This window comes from Lipotes vexillifer, unplaced genomic scaffold (assembly GCF_000442215.2).
Source record: "Lipotes vexillifer unplaced genomic scaffold, Lipotes_vexillifer_v1.1 scaffold654, whole genome shotgun sequence".
Taxonomy (NCBI): domain Eukaryota; kingdom Metazoa; phylum Chordata; class Mammalia; order Artiodactyla; family Lipotidae; genus Lipotes; species Lipotes vexillifer.
Window position 1 is genome coordinate 1,263,469 of NW_006773486.1, and position 18,879 is coordinate 1,282,347.

The 18,879-nt window shown below is 35.0% G+C and overlaps 1 protein-coding gene across 2 annotated transcripts in view; it reads left to right on the plus strand.

The window, feature by feature from the left end:
• Positions 1-18,879, plus strand: part of EDIL3 (EGF like and discoidin domains 3) — a 443,350-nt gene that overhangs the window by 144,004 nt on the left and 280,467 nt on the right. The window contains exon 3 of one of the 2 annotated variants that reach the window (XM_007448349.1): positions 16,672-16,701. The exons of the other annotated variant lie outside the window; for it this stretch is intronic. Within the exon in view, the coding sequence (XP_007448411.1) occupies positions 16,672-16,701 (30 nt within the window). The remainder of the gene's footprint in view (positions 1-16,671; positions 16,702-18,879) is intronic. 2 annotated transcript variants of the gene reach the window in all.

Below are 18,879 nucleotides of genomic sequence, written 5' to 3' on the forward strand. Positions count from 1 at the left end.
ATTCCAAATGGAGTGGCATGAAATCGGTTGTGGCACTACCAAAATGTACAATTCTGCATATTTATGAAAAGTACTATTTTAAAGTGATAGACTAAATGACATATTTAGCATTAAACTCTGGGAAATTTTTGTCTTCCAATTTAATGGAAAAGAGGTCTACAGGAGACTTTCAAATGACTTATAAAATAGAGAAAACATGCACAACAATCTTTAAAACCTTCTCTACTGTTACTTGGTTTTATCTTCTTCCTTGATTTTTCACCATTAATCTATTGCTTGATTTTAACAATTATAGCTATTGTTTGTTTCCTTTCAATTGAATTAAGTACCCATCAACCCACGGTATCCGAAACAGAGCAAGTCATTAAAAAATAACATTATTTTTAACCAATTGTGACAAGGTGTTAAAATCTTATCATTTCAGGGAAATTGATATGTTGCTGTAGAATGAACAAAATCTTCTTCCTATGATTACAATAGAAACAAGAAAATGAAAACATAATTTAGGTTGAGTTGCTAAATACCATTACAGGAAGAAAAGTGAACAGTGTGTGCATTGTTTTTATCGTGACATAGCCAGCTATATTTAAGAATTTATATTTTACATAGAATTATTGATTTTCTTCATTACAAGAGTAATAAAGAAGAAAACTTAGGAAATATAAAATAAAAGAAGTAAATAAAAAGTATCATAACCCTAGGTTATAAATACTTTCATTATCTTTTGTATCATTTACCTACATCTAAAGTTCTATGTCTGAATCTATAGCCATATACAGTCATATAAAGAGTGATAGCAATTTAAACTGCTATTATATACAATTAAATTGCTATTGTAGACAATTTATATAAAATTGTCTACATGTGTTTATGTGTATACATATGTGTGCATAAAACATACTATACATAGCATATTCTTTGATCACTCTTTTTCACTTAGGATATTAAATTAAAATCTTTCCAATTCACTAAAAATTCTTTCCTGACATTATTTAAAATATCAGGCTAACATTCCATCACTTACCTTCATTTTATTCAGCCAGCCCCTATTTTTTTTTAACATCTTTATTGGAGTATAATTGCTTTACAATGGTGTGTTAGTTTCTGCTTTATAACAAAGTGAATCAACTATACATATACATATATCCCCATTTCTCCCCCCTTTTGTGTCTCCCTCCCACCCTCCCTATCCCACTCCTCTAGGTGGACACAAAGCACAGATCTGATCTCCCTGTGCTATGAGGCTGCTTCCCACTAGCTAGCTATTTTACATTTGGTAGTGTATATATGTCCATGCCACTCTCTCACTTCATCCCAGCTTACCCTTCCGCCTCCCCGTGTCCTCAAGTCCATTCTCTGCATCTGCGTCTTCATTCCTGTCCTGCCCCTAGGTTCTTCAAAACCTTTTTTTTTTTTTTTTTTAGATTCCATATATATTTGTTTTTCTCCTTCTGACTTAGTTCACTCTGTAGGACAGACTCTAGGTCCATCCTCCTCACAACAAATAACTCAATTTTGTTTCTTTTTATGGCTGAGTAATATTCCATTGTATATATGTGCCACATCTTCTTTATCCATTCATCTGTCTATGGACACTTAGGTTGCTTCTATGCCCTGGCTATTGTAAATAGAGCTGCAGTGAACATTGTGGTACATGACTCTTTTTGAATTATGGTTTTCCCAGGGTATATGCCCAGTAGTGGGATGGCTGGGTCGTATGGTAGTTCTATTTTTAGTTTTTTAAGGAACCTCCATACTATTCTCCATAGTGGCTGTATCAATTTACATTCCCACAAACAGCGCAAGAGGGTTCCCTTTTCTCCACACCCTCTCCAGCATTTATTGTTTGTAGATTTTCTGATGATGGCCATTCTGACTGGTGTGAGGTGATATCTCATTGTAGTTTTGATTTGCATTTTTCTAATGATTAGTGATGTTGAGCATCCTTTCATATGTTTGTTGGGAATCTGTATCAGCCCCTATTTTTGGACATATAAGTTACTTGCAAATTTCCTCTATTATAAACATTTTGGTACATACTCTTCTAAATAAATTTTGTATACATTCACCATTGTCTCCTTAGACTAAATTCTTAAAAGTAAATGGTTGGGATAAGAGTTATTTGAGAACCTTTACTATCATAAGTATTGTATAAGAAAGGTAAATAGTTTATCATGATGGTTGTTTTAATGAAAAGAAAGCTTAATGGGCTTAGATCTACTTAATCACAGTAATGTACATTTGGAGTTATTTGATTTGTATAATAAGAGAAGAAAAATATACTTGGAGAGCAAAAGAAGAGATTGTTGTCCTATCAAATATATTTTTTAAATACCATATGAAGACTGCATCCCCTTTTATTTTCACTTAAACAGTTATTATATAATGCCATAAATCATTTAAAAAGGACAAACCATAGATAGGCATATAGAAAGTCCAGTTGGGTAAAAACTGTGAGGAAAAGGCTATTCTATAAAAGTAAGACCAATGAGAGAGGGAGCAGGCATTTTATCAAAGAAACCTTAAAAATGGCTCTAGAGCATCTAGAGTATGGAACAGACTTAGAATGCCTGGGTAAGGAGAGCCTAAGAAGGTTAGATAAATGTAGGAAGTGAGGGAAAGATTAATATGACTCTAATGGAAAGTGAAAGGCTCTTGGGTGAATGAGGGAACATTTGCTCTCTTCTTTCCACTTACCATTTGTTACATGAATGAAGAGAAAGAGATGAAGCATTAAGAATTCATTGAAATTTGTATTTTGATAGGTTGATATTTATTTCTTAAAACTATTAGAACCCCCTGTAGTTTTTAATATTAGTAAATTAGATTGGTCAACAAATCTTATTGGCACCTACTATGTGCTAGGCTCATACTGCTTGTTACAAGGAATTACTAGAGTAAAGCATAAGGGTTACTACAGTGAAATAGAAGGCATGAAACTTCTCAAGGAGTTTCAAGTAGATGTCATTGTGTGTGAAGCCTTATTTGGCCAAAGTCCCTGAAGTCATAGGAAAACTGGGTGACACCTTGAGGTAACTTTGTACTCTAGGACAATTTATTTTTCAACATATATCAAAGTATTTATGTGAAGGCAAATTCTGTAATCCATATTACTTAAAGTACAGTGGCAACACATAATTTTTAAATAAGTCATATAATGAGAGAGAATTGGGGCAGAATCCTTTTCAGAATTTAATTTTTCCCTCTGAAAGAATAAAATTCACTGAACTATGATTTAAAATGGACAATAATCAATATTTTCTGTTTATTTTATTTTAATCAAAGCTTGGAAAATAAAGTAGGAGGACACAATTTCAGTTCCTCAGAAAAAGAGAGAACCACAGATAAGGGTGTTTTCTTAAGTACTAATCCTGGGAAAATATAGCAAATTTCAAGTAAGAATTAGCACCTTCTTTGCATAGTATGTTGATAAATCTCCACAGTGTCTCTACGTGGTAAAATTTTAATTGAGAAATGAGACCCCCAAGTGCTTCATCCAAATCATAGAGAGCAACTGAGTATAGAACTCATTACTGCTACACATTGACACAGTAGCTACTAAATATTTTCAACAACAAGACACATGTTGTTTGTGTCAACTCAGCTCTATTTCAATCAATGTCATTGATTGAATGGCATAAATGGCATAAATCAGGGTGCATCACACAACATGCTCTGGGCTCTGAGGTCAGCTTCCATTAATTATTCAACTATGGAGGTTGAGCTATATTACCTCCACAGTGATTTCCTGACCCAAAACTTCTGTGGTAAGCCTCACCTCACAACCAGACATTCTGGTTATCAGGTCATCATGTAGTGAACACTGAAGTGGGGCATTTATGAAATTTACCAATCAATGAACATTGAAGTGGGACAGTTATGAAATTTACCAATCACCATAATGCCAATGACATTTTTTCTTTCGCCTTTTCCCTTTAATAGTGTTTTTAGAGTACTCTATCCATTAAAAGGCTAATGTATGCATTATTCTTGCAATAATCTTGAAATAGCCAGTTGAGCTAATACCAATCTCAGTGTTAAATGGGAAAAGGATTCTGTGATAAACACGATGACTATACCAAGGTCATGAATTCCTGCTCAAAGGTGGGCAGAACAGGCATTAAACCTGAAATTTTGTCCCATGCTTTTTCTACAGTCCAGTGTTTGTGTCCAAATTAAAGTGTACCTGTTACACATATGGGGAGGGATACTTTGAAGCAGTGAGAGAAACTGGAGATATAATAACAATAATAATAGTATTAAAACCTCTATTCCAGTGTTGTCATGCTGAGCGTGCTCTTGGCATTCTGTAGGAACACATTCCCTAAAGAATTGCATCATGATGTTGTGACCAAGAACTCAGCCATACTGAATTCAAATCTGACTGTTCTATTTACTATCTCTGTTACTTTGGCCAAGTTGCTTAACCTCTTGATGCCTTCGTTCCTTACCTGTAAAATCCAGGTAATAATAGTAACAACTTCAAAGGGGTTTTGTTCAATTTAAGTGAATTGGTATATGTAAGGTTCTTAGAATAGTTCCTGACTTATAAAAGAGCTATGTAGCAGTTATAAAATAAGTAAATAAAAATAGATAGACCTTATAGACAATTCAAAAGTTATATGCAGAAATCAAGTTTCTAAGTCCCTGAATATTCTTCCATCATTTCAGTCATTAATAATATTATTGAAATTCCAATAAATCCTGACCTATTATTTTTATGTCAGGATTTTTTCTGCTTGTGCTTGAATATTCAAACTGGGGCAATTTAGCTGTCAGCTTTTAATTTTTCAAAATTTTCTTTTCTTCAGTGTATAATTTGACAAATCACCTCATTTGTTATGGGAAAAAGGAGAACCCTATGTTTTATTATTTGAAAATTATGAGTAATGTAAGTAATGTTTGCATAATTAGGAATTGGCCTTTCAGGAATAGAGCTTTCCTTATGCTTACAGCAAATAACTTATGAATTGATTTTTCTTTATAAGATTGCAAAATGGGAATCCTGTAAAGGCATAATAAATACAAAGTTGGAATTTATGAAAACATATTAATATTAGATTCTCAGATGTGATACATCAACAATAAGCTCTTTGTGGCTTTGCATAAAGATGGAATCACAGAGCAGAAAAGAACAGTAGAATCTTCGATTTAATGAATGTTATTGAGCATCTCTGGAGCTGCTCCTGACCCCCAGGGTCTAACCTCCCCTTTATCTATGTCCCCAAGATAAAGATAAAGAGATAAATTTGGGAAAGACTCCAAAACACACACATCAATTGTCATTACACAATGCAGAAAATAATCATCCTGAGAGGAGAACAAAGTGCTGTAGGTATCAAGAGGAGGAAAGGTTACTTCCAGTCCTAGGAATCAGATTCGATGGGTGAGATAGCTTTTGAGATGGGCTGGGTTGGAAGTGTACTTCACCAGTAAAATTATTTGGTGGGAACATTTTAAGCAAAATACAGGATGATAAAAGGCACAAAGATGAGAAACATGGGAACCTTCTGGAAGAATTAGCATTAGTGGTTGCCTAGATTATTTGGTGTTTGCAGAGATGCTGAGGAGCCAGACAGGAAGGTGGTTTGGGTCTACACTGTATAGGGCCATTAGTCATCCTCTTGAACTATTTCCATAATATAGTTTTCAATGTTAGTAACATCCCAGAAACATGATTCTGTAATCTCTTTTTATAATGTATAATTGAAGCATACCAACATTATAAAAACAAAACAACACAAAACTCTTATTAACAAAATTTGTGATAATTTTTAAGTAGTACCTCAGGCTTTTCTTTTGAGGATTAAATTGTACTGTTTTTTTTTTCCCATTATGTTTTTTTCTGCCTCCAAGATAAACCTGTTTTTCAACTCATTAATTATTGTGATTGTTTTCAGTAAGACTCGGTCTAATAGGTAGTTGATTTGGAAAAGGCTCAGTGTGACTTATTGACTGAAATTAGTGTTAATTTCTAACCTAGAATTTCTAACCAGAAATTAATTGCTGAAAGAAGCAACTGCAGTTTCAAAAATAGTTTTCAGGAGACCCTCCTATGAACAGAAATGTCAATTGACATGTGGAAAATCCCATGAGAAACCACAAAATATTTATATCCATCTGGATGGACACCTAGTCCTGTACACTAAGGAAACTGTTTCAATGAAGACAAATGTTTGGTTTTCCTGTCTGTGAACGTAATCAACTACATGAAATATATGCAAACTAGATTCTTTGCTAGAGAGAAAATGAAAGATTGGAAAAATACCTTTAGGACTTTGCTTGGTTTCAAACTTTTGCAATTTTTCCTATTGCTAAGGTACTTTTAGATACTGACTTGCAAGCCAGTCTGTTCTCTCTTGACCTTCACCTCATGTCTCCCTTCCCCTCTTTGTTTCCTGCCCAATCTTGCCCTCAGATAGAAAGGAGATAAGATTAGTAGCCCCCAGTGTTCTAGGAATTGGTCTATAAGATGAGGCTGGAGGAAGGGGAGAAAGGAAATTAATTCTTTCAGCAGCATGAAGAAGGCAGGTAATAACGCCATTGTATTCTGTGCTAGTTAGATCTCCTCTGGACATCTAATTCTTGTTGCTGTAAGATTTCATTCGTATTGCTATGTTTTAAAAGACCCTGACAAATTTGAATTTATCAAGAGGAGGTTAACAAAAATGATGACCAGGTTGTACATCACGATTATGAAATTAAGTGGAGATGTTTGTCTCAGTTAAGAAGAGAATTATAGGGAATATGTTAGTTGTCTTCAAATATTTGAATGGCTGTTATGTCAAAGAAAGCCACATTATTCCATTGTTTTCCAGACACCATCTTTAGGAGAGTGATATGATGTGTTTCTTTGTGAGATTATGAGTTCTCTGCCACTAGAAGTTTTGAAGCAATGTTTAGATTTTTGATTGGCAGGCTGGACTAAGTGACCTTTAATTTCAGTTTGGATTTAAACTTTTATTTATGCAAAGTCGCTTACATCCTGTTTTCTGAACAGGCTGTTTCCTAGACTGTTTCTTGACAGTTTGGAAAAGTAGAAGTTAATAATGTGCATTCACAACTTGAAAATAGCCCCAAGATAAGAAGAATGGGGCTTGGGCCCTCTCTGAATAGCCTTGTACCTTGATTCAATTTCATTGCCTTAAAGTTAGACCTGTCCACTTTTTTTTATCAGTTGAGTTCCTTAAAGATGTTCCAATTAAGGAAAAATTCATCCTAGGGAGACAAGTTCTGAAGATAGGGAAATTACATTGTCAATGTCATTTGATTAACACCTGAATGTAGATGCACTGACTATTTTCTTTTAAAGAAGGTCCTAATGATTCTGAAAAGAAAGCATTTAATTTTAGCTTCTATTTTAACAGGCAGGAAAAAAATCCTCTATAGCAGTCATTAACTCACTGCTGAATAAGTCAGTGGCACATTAGATTAATTGAGCTCTGTATAGGCAAGCAGAGACTGTGCTTTATCGCTTATAGTTAGTGTCCTTGGGATGAGTTCAAGCTACATGAAAAAAATAATTCCCCTTGACCAAAGAGAAACAGCTAGATCCACCAGAGATATCTCAGCTCTATTCAAGTTACACCTTCCACTGTTTTTTCCCTTCATCTTTTGAGTTTCAAAAGATATTTTAATTAAGCCAGATGTGTGGATCTGTATTTTGGGAACCCATCATTTCAAAGCCATCATAAAATTTTTGAATTCCTCTTTGGAATATAAGTAGTGAAAAAGGGATGATATTTTACTAAAAGGCTTCTCAGATTTCATAAATGGTATAAATGTCATGTTTGAAATAACTGTATCATTAAATACTTGCTTGTGCGCATACACACACACACACATTATACGCCAATATTTTGTAATAAGGTAATTTTCTGTCTTCAAGTAGTCACCATTAATTTTCTTAAACGTTGAAGTTTTATATTATTTAATATAAGAATATTATATTCAGGGCTTCCCTGGTGGCGCAGTGCTTGAGAGTCCGCCTGCCGATGCAGGAGACGCGGGTTCGTGCCCCGTTTCGGGAAGATCCCACATGCCGCGGAGCGGCTGGGCCCGTGAGCCATGGCCGCTGAGCCTGCGCGTCCGGAGCCTGTGCTCCGCAAATGGGAGAGGCCACAACAGTGAGAGGCCCGCATAACGCAAGGAAAAAAAAAAAAAAAAAAAAAAAAAAAAAGAATATTATATTCAGTATACAGCCCTACATACCCCCTAGTGGGGTGAGGGTGATGGGCAGGGAAATCTGTTAGTCTAAGGCTGCATCTCCTCAAGCCCACAGCTCAGCCATTTCTTCGTCTCTTGTGTCTTGTGCTTGGGCATCGGTCACTGGAACTTTTACTTGATCTCCATTAATAGTAACTCTATTTCAAGGGAGGTAACTTTCATAGGAAGAAGTCACAAATATAATATTGTCCAATATATTTAAGAAGCATGTTACTAAAGATAGGCTGACAGCATAAAAGAGGACCCTTTAAAAGCCTTATTTATAAAAAATGAATATTTTATATTGTGTTTAAGATTATGAGCTCTTATTTATTTAATGAAATTATTTGGTCATTTATTTTTGTTTCATGTTTCTACCACTGTTCAAATGGAGTCTGATTATTCATTGAAATAGTATTTCTAAGAGAAAAACCCTGAATCCATCCAAATATCATTCAGTAGAGACTTAGTTAAATAAATCATGGTTTATCCATAAAATAAAATATTATTATTGTCCATATTCACTGATAATATTGAGATAGAAAATAAATGCAATATATTAATGAAAGCAAGTTAAAGAACATCATATATTATATAATCCTAGTTTTATTTATAGTATAAATATTTGATTATAATTACATATATTTTTATGTATGTATTCAGATGTTTAAGTATTTTTACTTCAAAATTCAGTTTGTTTTGAGTTTTTAGTTGATAATTTAGTTGATTTAATAAATATAATAAATATATTTCTATTTTCTAAAGCAAATCGTAACCTATTATAACAATGGGCTTTTTGCCAACCCCTTAATCACAAAATCTCTTCTGACATTAACACTTTATGTGCAATGATTCCGTGGTTTCCTTAAGTGGATGCTGTCTCCGGGATTTGCGCCAGTATTGCTGACTTATCCATTATTTTTTCGTTTTTGGTTCTTTTGGTTTTAACAGATTTACTTTTTAGATTACTTGTCCAGACTTATGGGAATGAGTTGAGGGTGAAGTGAGCAGTTGCGCACACGTAAATAAAGCAGAAATCCGTAGAATATGAGCCTGGTGGTATTAGCTTCCTTCTGTCAGTTGCTGTGAAACAGAACAATATAGGTGTTTAACCATCTGAAATTCACATATGATAAGCAAGCAACCTCAGCTGCATGGCTTTTCTGTCACATTAAAACAGCATTCTTCTTCCAGAACTATTCCCTCCTCTCCTGTATTAAGTTTTCAAAAAATTATGAATTGATTTTATTGGAAATTGATAAATGTGAGCAGTCATTTATATTAACTTCTGACCTGCTTTATCCTTCACAAGTTTCTTCTATTTGGCCATGAATTTTCTTTGGCTACTTTAGGTTTAATTTGCAATTCTCTTTTTAGATGGCTCCCAGTAATGTAAAACAGCCATTAAATTCACTTACTGGACTTCATTTTCTCATGTCTAAAACTGGATAGCTTTCCAAAAATATTTACTCAGTACTAATTATGTGCACTATACAAAACTGAAACATAACCACTGCCTTTGAAAGAAGGAGCACGGATAATGTCCAGCTTGGGAACAAGATTGGAAAATATTATTGCCATTTTGTTTAGAACTGGCTTTAGGTTATAGTTAAAAAGCTAGTGGGGGATGTTTGGAGGCAACTAAATCAGGAAACTAAAATAAATACTAAAGAAATGAGGGTGGTGAGACTTGCATTCAGTCTACAATGATGAGGTGAATTTGGATAGGGAGGGAGGGCACATTGAATAAACAAAGGATTTTTGAGGACAGTTGTATAAATACATGAAATGTTGAACTATAGGCTTTTGTAATGTTAAATCACCTAGCCTAAAGATCTTTAGTGCTTCCTTTAAGTAGCAAAATGTGTCCTAATTTTGTCCCCAAAGTCTCTTTAATACTAGCTAGGGCATGAATATACGTCTATTACTTAAGGCATATTACTTCCCAGCTACCCAATACTTTGTAAATTACATGTTTTTTACTTAGTAGAAAAAATGAAACCAAAGCTTTCATTTATTCTTTATTATTTTCCCCATTTGTACCTCTTTCTAAAATGAGAAAATCACAAATGTATTAATTGCTGTTAACATGATTAACTGTATAAGTAGATTGTAAAACTCATGTGAGCTATATTACTACTAAACTTTAGAAAGTGCATTTTTGTGGTTCTATTTTAATGAATGTATTTAATTAATAAACTAGAGTTTGATGCTTTTTGAGTTACTTTAAAATCACAGATTTATTTTTTCATGAGATTTATTTTTTCATGCTCTAATGGTCATTAGAGCAATCATTGTCTTTTCAAATATTATTCCTTTTCTCTCCTGCCCCAAGAAAGAAAATATGATTATATAGTTATATGTTATTATATATGATTATATATAAATTTATATAACTAAAATATAGATGACATTTAAGGCTTTCTCTTTGGCAAGTCTAGTAATGTAGCATAATGAAGCAACTAAATTTTGTTGAGTAACACAGGGGACTGTATTAGATATTTATACATATTTTCTTTCTTTCTTTTGACAAATATTTATTGAGCCCTGCAGTGTTATAGATATTATTATAAAAACTGTATTTATAAGGGTGAGCAAAAGAGGCACATTCCTGCCCTCATGAAACTCCTAGTCTAACAGAAGAGACTAGTAAACATACAAATACATACTTACAGGCTAACTACATGTATACATAATTATATTTTATGTACTACACAGTATTAACTGTATTCAAATAAATGCTGTCCTCCAAATCTAGCACAAGAATCAAACTGCATGTGGAAGACTGATACAACAGAGAAGACTTTGTAATTCTCTGAACATTTTCTCTGCAAATCCATTGACTGCTGCTCCTCACGGTAACCCAATTATTCTGCAGTTCTGAGAGTGGAGAACTGACCACACAGTATGCTGTCTGAAGTCTTTGGCCAGGAGAGACTAACACTTCTCTTCATACTTTCACTAAAAAGGAGTTGGTAATAGCAATTTTTAAGTCCTGAGGCTTGTCCTCATTGGGCCATTGGCCAAGAACAAACAAATCAACAAACAATAAAACAAAGATCATGTAAACTATTAAAACCTCTTTCTAAATACTTCTCTGTATACTTCCAGAGACAACTCCACAACTTACTTAAATGACGGAATTCACAAATTTTAAATGTTAATTTTCTCTTCTTTGTTTTAGTACTAACACACACGTACACACACACACACACACACACACTTATAGCATTTAACCTCTAGGCAGGCATGAATAATCATGTATACATATCATCGTTATTTCTGCATCACTGCAGTTGAATAAAAACTAAATAAAACTAAAATTCTAAAATGTTGTGAGAGTACAAGAATACATACTTCTTGTTGCTTTGCTCATGGAAATAATAAATTACATAGATAATTGTATATTTGCAAAGCATATTTGTGCATAATTAACTAGATTTATAGTATAGCAAACAAAATGATCCATAAGTCAATATGAACTAATGTCTCTATGTAAAATAGATTATCATATGCTAAGAAATGTATTTTATGTATTTCATAATGAGCTTTTCCTATTTGATGGTGAGTGATGCTGGGCTGGGTATAGAATTGCTTTAAATGGATAGAATTTCCAAGGTGTGAAAGTTTCCTTAAAACACCCAAGGGTAAGACAAAAAGAAAAAAACCCAGGAGATATCAAAATTGTTGAGACCACATGAAGAGACTAGAGCCTGTTCAATGAAGAAGTATGTGTGTTTTGCTAGCACATGTATATCAGGGAAATACAAAACTCACTGGGTTTGTGTAGTTATTGTACTTGACAGTTGATCCTGTGAGCAAAGGAGAAAGGTGAGGGAGGGAGGAAAGAGGGAAGGGAAGGAAAATCTGTAGGATGCCTTCTTCTCCTTCGGTTAAGCACCAACCCAGTTCGTGAACATGTACACTGCCAGACTGTCCTGAAAAAATTGTGACCAACTTCAGAATCAGGGGAATAGGTTCATTGTATCAAAATGTGGTGGTAAACTCTGTGGAAAAATTAAAGTACAAATTTGCTGAAAGTGCAGCTTCCCTCAAAGCACAGCCCTAGACTGTATGTATTTCCGGTCTCGCCCGCCTCAGAGATGATTAATTTCTCAGGCGTTCTAATATATTTTAAATGGGAGCAACAAAACTGGTTACCATTGCAGTTGAATGCCATTAGTTGCAAATAAGAGAAAGCTCAACTAAAACTAGATAAATAATAAACTGCAAGTATTTTTCCTCAGAGCTAGAAGTCTAGAGTAAGGTCACGATATGATTCAGTGGCTCAATAATATCATCAGTAATCTAATTTCGTTTTGTTTATCTACTCAGTCTTTGAGAATTGGCTTCTTTCTAAAGCTCGCTCCTATCATGGTTGCAAGATGTCTACCAATTTGCTTCTAGGGCCACAGACTTCCTGGTCCTTACCTAAAGAAGTGAGAGAGAGGGTTATTTGCACATACTGCCGCAGAAGAAAGTGTCTTTCCAAGAGCTCTCCTCACCCAAACACCTACAAACCTGTCCTTACACATTATTGTCTCCAGTTGGATCATATACCTACCTAGACCAATAACTGTGGCCAGGAAAAGGGAAAAGATTTACTTAGTTCTGAGATACAGACTCTCTCTCTAAATCCAAAGCAAGAGTCATCTTCCCCCAAGGCATCAATGTAGATACCCAAATAAACCTGACGATGTTACAAGAGAAAGAGCATTGAAAGTCGGTGAAACAACCACAGTGTACATTGCAAAGGGTTTTCTACAAGCCTGCTAATTTACTGCTGCAGTTCCAACAATTGGACCCATGGGTCTGCAATAAACTTTTTATGGGTAGAGCCATAATTCTCAATATTTAGTGTTCATAATAGTCACCTGCTGAGCTTTTTAAAAATGCAAAAACCTGGGCTAACACCCAGAATTCAAATTCATTAGATCTGTGGCATTTTAACAAAATCCCAGTTGATTCTGTTATGGGCAATGAGAGGAGCACACTGAGTTAAATTCTGTATATTAGATATATACTTTCACTCTCTCTTTTCCTACCATCACTGTAATTTCAGTACATTTTCAGTACATTTGTCTACATTGTCACCAGGCAGAACAATACAGAGTTGTTAGTTTGCTTTTATTTCTTTTGGTGCATGTCTTTTTAATTTCCAGGATTAGAGGAACTTGCATGTGACACAGACCTCTGTGTGTGTGTGTGTGTGTGTGTGTGTGTGTGTGTGTGTGTGTGTGTGTGTGGTGTGTGTGTGTGTGTTTATTTGCTGATTCATGAATTCCAAGAAGCAAATAGGAAGAGTAAGGAATCATTTAGGTATCATGAAATTACTTCTATGATCCTTAATTTCACTTAAATGTCACTAAGTAGACCACTAATGTCCACTTTGAAGTTTATTTGTACTGGGGCTCTTGCTGCCACCTGTTCATAGTTCATGATGCTATGTTTGGTAATGCAGTTAGCTTACAAAGCCATCTTTGCCAGCAATAACTGAAATGGTGAATTAATACCAATCCTAACCCTGTACGTGCCTTTGTGAATATGTGTGTGTATTTTAATAGTATGTATATTCGTTAATAGTATGAATATGTTTAGTAGTATGAATATAGTTACATCTGCAAGTTATGAGGAACCACCACTATGGAGACGTTTCAGAGAAATACAGTTCTGTGCAGACTTGTGTACCTGCTGATTCTAATATTGTTTTTTTGTTTGTTTTAAATATTTATTTATTTTATTTATTTATTTTTGGCTGCATCAGGTCTTTATTGTGACATGCAAGATCTTTCTGTTGCGGCGCAAGGACTCTTAGTTTTGGCGTGCAGGTTTTTCTCTCTCTAGTTGTGGTGCACAGGCTCCAGAGCGCATGGGCTCTGTAGTTTGCAGCATGTGGGCTCTCTAGTTGAGGCATGTAGGCTCAGTAGTTGTGGCGCACAGGCTTAGGTGCCCCCCCCCCCCCCCACCCCGGCATGTGGGATCTTAGTTCTCTGACCGGGGATTGAAATTGCATCCCCTGCATTGGAAGGCGGATTCTTTACCACTGGACCACCAGGGAAGTCCCTCTAATATTGTTAATTTGTTACAAATGTGCTTTCAGGTATTATAGGCTCAAGTGTAGGGTAGTACACCCCAGGAGCTTTGGATTTAAGACTGTCTAATTGCTATGACTCCTGTAAGTTTAGAATTGTCTTTACTTCTGTGCTTGCTAGTCCTTTCCTAAAATTTCTTGCTTATCCATATATAATGGAGGAATAAAATCTTAGCCCTTGTGATATTTCTTTCTTAGGCATCACAGGCTTGGTATGTTTTGTTTAACCTCCTAGTCAGTCCCTCTCCTGCCTATGTCTATACCTGGATTGTAAGGGACTTGAAGAAGTTTCCAAGGGACCACTTCATTTCTTAAAGGGATTTCTCTTGGAGCCCTTACATCCAGTTTTTGTTTTTGTTTTTTCCCTTAGGCTAAGTCCAAGGAACATTATCTGAAATCTAGCCAGTCCTTATTCCATGATCCTTTCTCCCATTTCCTTTTCTCTTTTAGTGGATACTGAATTAGCACTTTGTGAGACAGTAAGGCACAGTGGAAAGAGTTTGGTTTTAAAGTCACATGAGCTTGAATTCAAACTGACCTTAGACAAATTGTTCAGTCACCCTGAATCTCTGTATCTTCATCTATCAAATAAGAGTGCATTTCATCTCATCAGTTGCTTTATAAATTCAGTTCACATACACAAAGTGACCAGCTATACGTGTAAGCTTTTTTATTCTTGTTCCTTTTGCATCTCCAGACTTTTACCAGCAACGACCCATCTAAGTCAGCACTTCTACAAGCCCCTGTGGTATTTTCCTAAAAGGGAGTTCCTGGAAGCTACCAACAGTTTTCTTCTTTGAACATGTTGTGAAGTACTTTGGACATGATAAAGCAGCAAACAGTTTTTAAATATTTATGTTCTCCACACCATGCATGCCAAGTGTGTTTGCTCTATTTTTTTTTTTTTTTTTTTTTTTTGGTGCCAAGGAGACAAGCCAAACAGTGTGAGAGGAAAATACTGTCGGGACACAAAGTAAGCTTGTCTAATGTGTACTCTGTGCCGATGTAACCCTAATGGAAAATAGTGGAGACTGCTCCCTAGTTACACAGTGATACCTTGAGTAACAAATCACCTGGAAACAAAACTCCTTTATAAGCAATTCAGCTGAGTAAATTTTTATTTTAAAACTTCATGAATCAAATGAATTAGTACTGGCCAGAGTCATATAATTCAACAGTAACATTCTGATAAAGCTGCAATTGTGCACAGAGCAGAAATATCTTCTCACAGAGCATGTCTGTTAGTATAAAGATGAAGACATGCATTCTAGGCAAAACTGTGAAGCTACTTCAGTTTTGCAACACCATATGCTCCATCCTCCACATACATGCAGCAGATTATTACCCTGGGAGTTGTGCTGCTCTCCTTTTTGATTCCTTTTAAAGAAGGAATCAAAATGATTCACACTTTGAGTTCATGTTACATTATATTGATTACTTAGTCGTGTCTCAATCCTGGCTACAAGTTAGTACCATTGAGACAGACTCTGACTTAGTTGGTTTGAGGTGGGCCCAGAGTTTGGCAATTCTTGTATAGATGCAGGGTTATGAACCACTGCTTTAGCATAAAGTTATGTTTTTGTAATGTGACCTCTCTTGTAATATCCACGCTTATCCATGTGTGCTTGGGGTCAACCTTTAAAATGCAGGTTCCTGTGGCTTCGACACAGAATCACCACTACTGAATCTTGAAGTTTGTGGTACACATGAGTTGAGTGTGTTTATGTGTGTATGTGACGGGGAGAGAGAGAGAGAGAGAATCCTTGTGTTTAACCAACACTCATAGTGATTCTGAGTCGCTCTAAGCTTTAATAATTCCTACCTTTTTATAATTTCTAACTCATGGAACAGAATTTTTGACTGTCAACAATACCTTTTAATTCCTCTTTGCTAATAGAAAATTCCCACAAAGTGGATGGTTGGGGTATTTATGTTATATGCAATTTATATTTTAAACAATATTATTTATAATAATTTTAATAATTTCCACTCAAGCTAAAAAAGTTCAACCTTGTTTGCAAAAGGACAGAAGATTCAAATTCAGACAACCAAATGGTCTTTTCTAATGCTTGCTTATTTTAAAGTATGAGAGTTTTTAAATGTTAATTTAATGTAAGTACTTTATTGTAATTTAATGTAAGTCACTATCTAATTATCTAATAAAAAATATCTAATGTATATACAGAATTTCAAGTCAGAGACTTTTAGTCATTATTTAGAAATATGAAATATATTTATGTTCAATCTCAATTTCTCTTTCTCTCTCTCTCTCTTTCTCTTTCCCCATGTCTCTCTCCCTCTCACCTCACTCCTTCCCTCTCATCTCACTCACTCCCTCTCTTTGTTCCTACCTCATCTCTTTTCCTCTATCATAGCATCAGATGAAGAAGTGCCAACTTCAGCAGGTAAAGTTCCTATGCTGTAAAGATTATTCCTATTTATTTTAATGCCCTTAATAATATAGACTGTTTGAAATGTATTTGTTCAGGTTTCAACCACAAAACTGGCACAGTTTTATTTATTTACTTTATTTCTTGAATCCATTATTCAGTCCCAGACTAAATGATGTTGGTTATGAGTTTTAAATAAAAAGAGAAAATAATTGAAAATGAACTGTCACAGAGGAAATCATAACACAAAAAATCACATCACTATTACAGAATAAGGAAATTTGGAAAATTAAAACATTGAGAAAAATGCCAATAAGTAATAAATGGGGAGAAAAAACTAAAATGATAAAATGCAGAAAAATAATAAAATGAGGAGACTGAAATTAAAAAGAGGAAAATGATAGGCTTCCCTGGTGGTGCAGTGGTTGAGGGTCCGCCTGCCGATGCAAGGGACACGGGTTCGTGCCCTGGTCCGGGAAAATCCCACATGCCGCGGAGCTGCTGGGCCCGTGAGCCATGGCCGCTGAGCCTGCGCGTCCGGAGCCTTGCCTCCGCAACGGGAGAGGCCACAACAGTGAGAGGCCCACGTACTGCAAAAAAAAAAAAGGAAAACGATAAAACATACTTGCAGAAATATGACTTACCATGGTAGAATACTGCATTATCAAATACGACTGACATTGAATATGATATTCATTTAAGTTTAAGGATAAAAATCATGTTGTTGACTCAAATATTCACTTTCATTAAGAAAATAATTTTTGCAGTTATAACTTAATGATACTGAAACTTGGCATCATGACTATGCTTCTCATCCATCTAATCAGCATTGATCAAGAACAGGCTCAGGTCTGAACTAAATACTGTGAGGAATGCAAATGGTAGAGAAGGCATGGTATTTTCAACTTGGTTCTAGGACAGTGGGATGGGTCAAAGACCAGGCACATTTATAAGGAGAAAGCAGGCACCACAGCCAATCTGGTTAGCAAATAATAAAAGGCCCAGGCTAGCAGACTAGCAACATCAGCAAAAAAGGATAAAGCCCTCCATCTCAGGTTACTGAAGCTAATGGACAAAACTGGGGCTTGATTGTATAGGAAATGGGGAACGTAGCCCAGTTATTGGAACTCAGGTACAGAACAGGGTCTTTTCAATTCATAGACGTAACTTATTTCAGTTGGTAGGAGACTTCTTGATTTCTACCTTCTTCTAGAACTGGGCAGGGATTTTTACCTGTAAAAGTGGTTCAAAACATCAAAAATTCAATGGAAGAAAATGAAATAGACATCTTACAAATATCTTTGGTAAACTCCAAGGATGCCGTATTGCATTATACTCATTATCACTGCCTTGAAATGGAATCACAGAAGATAAACTCTCAGTTAATGTTTCATTTTCATAATATTGTTAGATAGTTTATAACCTGATTTGGATGATAAGAACTCCCTATAATTTTCTCCTACACTAGTCAGTATTATGTAGCCTATTTTTAGGAACAACCTAATCACATGACTCAGTAGCAGACTTATGTGTTGTTATGAGCTTCCTCTGCCTAGTTTCTGACTTCTTTTTGCCCTGACTTGAGGCTTTATTGTTGACAGGGTTGCTCAAAGACTCTGTCTTTCTCAGCCTTAGTTGAATTTTCTCTTGGTGTGAGTACCAGTCCTTGTGAGCCTATGCTTTTCTAGAGCAGTTTCATTCCGCTAATATTCTTACACCTCATTCCTAGCTATGTTGCCTGCCAAGCAGTTTTGGTGACTTTGCAAAAGAATTATTATTTTTGCATGATTAAGATTAATTTTAATTTAATGTAAGTAATACATATAACTATTTCTTGGTGTAATTTTCTTATTTTAAAATTATTTTAATACTTTCTCTGCTTATTAAGAAACTCTTTTGTAAATGCAACTGAACATTTTTCCCCAAATGTTTATTTGACTCTAGAGTGATCTGAACATCATAGAGTTTAAATTATGTTTTTAAAATATTTTTGTTTTCATATATGACCAGATGTTTTCGTTGTGATTTTAGCATAGATGATTAGAATAGAGCAAATGTATTAAGTAATATTTTAACTAAATAGTTTCACATACAGATTACATTAACATTAAGAAAATTTGCATTTAGTAAAGCAGACTTTCCTTTTATATAAAACTGCCAGTGGGAGCCAAATGTTCTTCTGTTAATTTTATC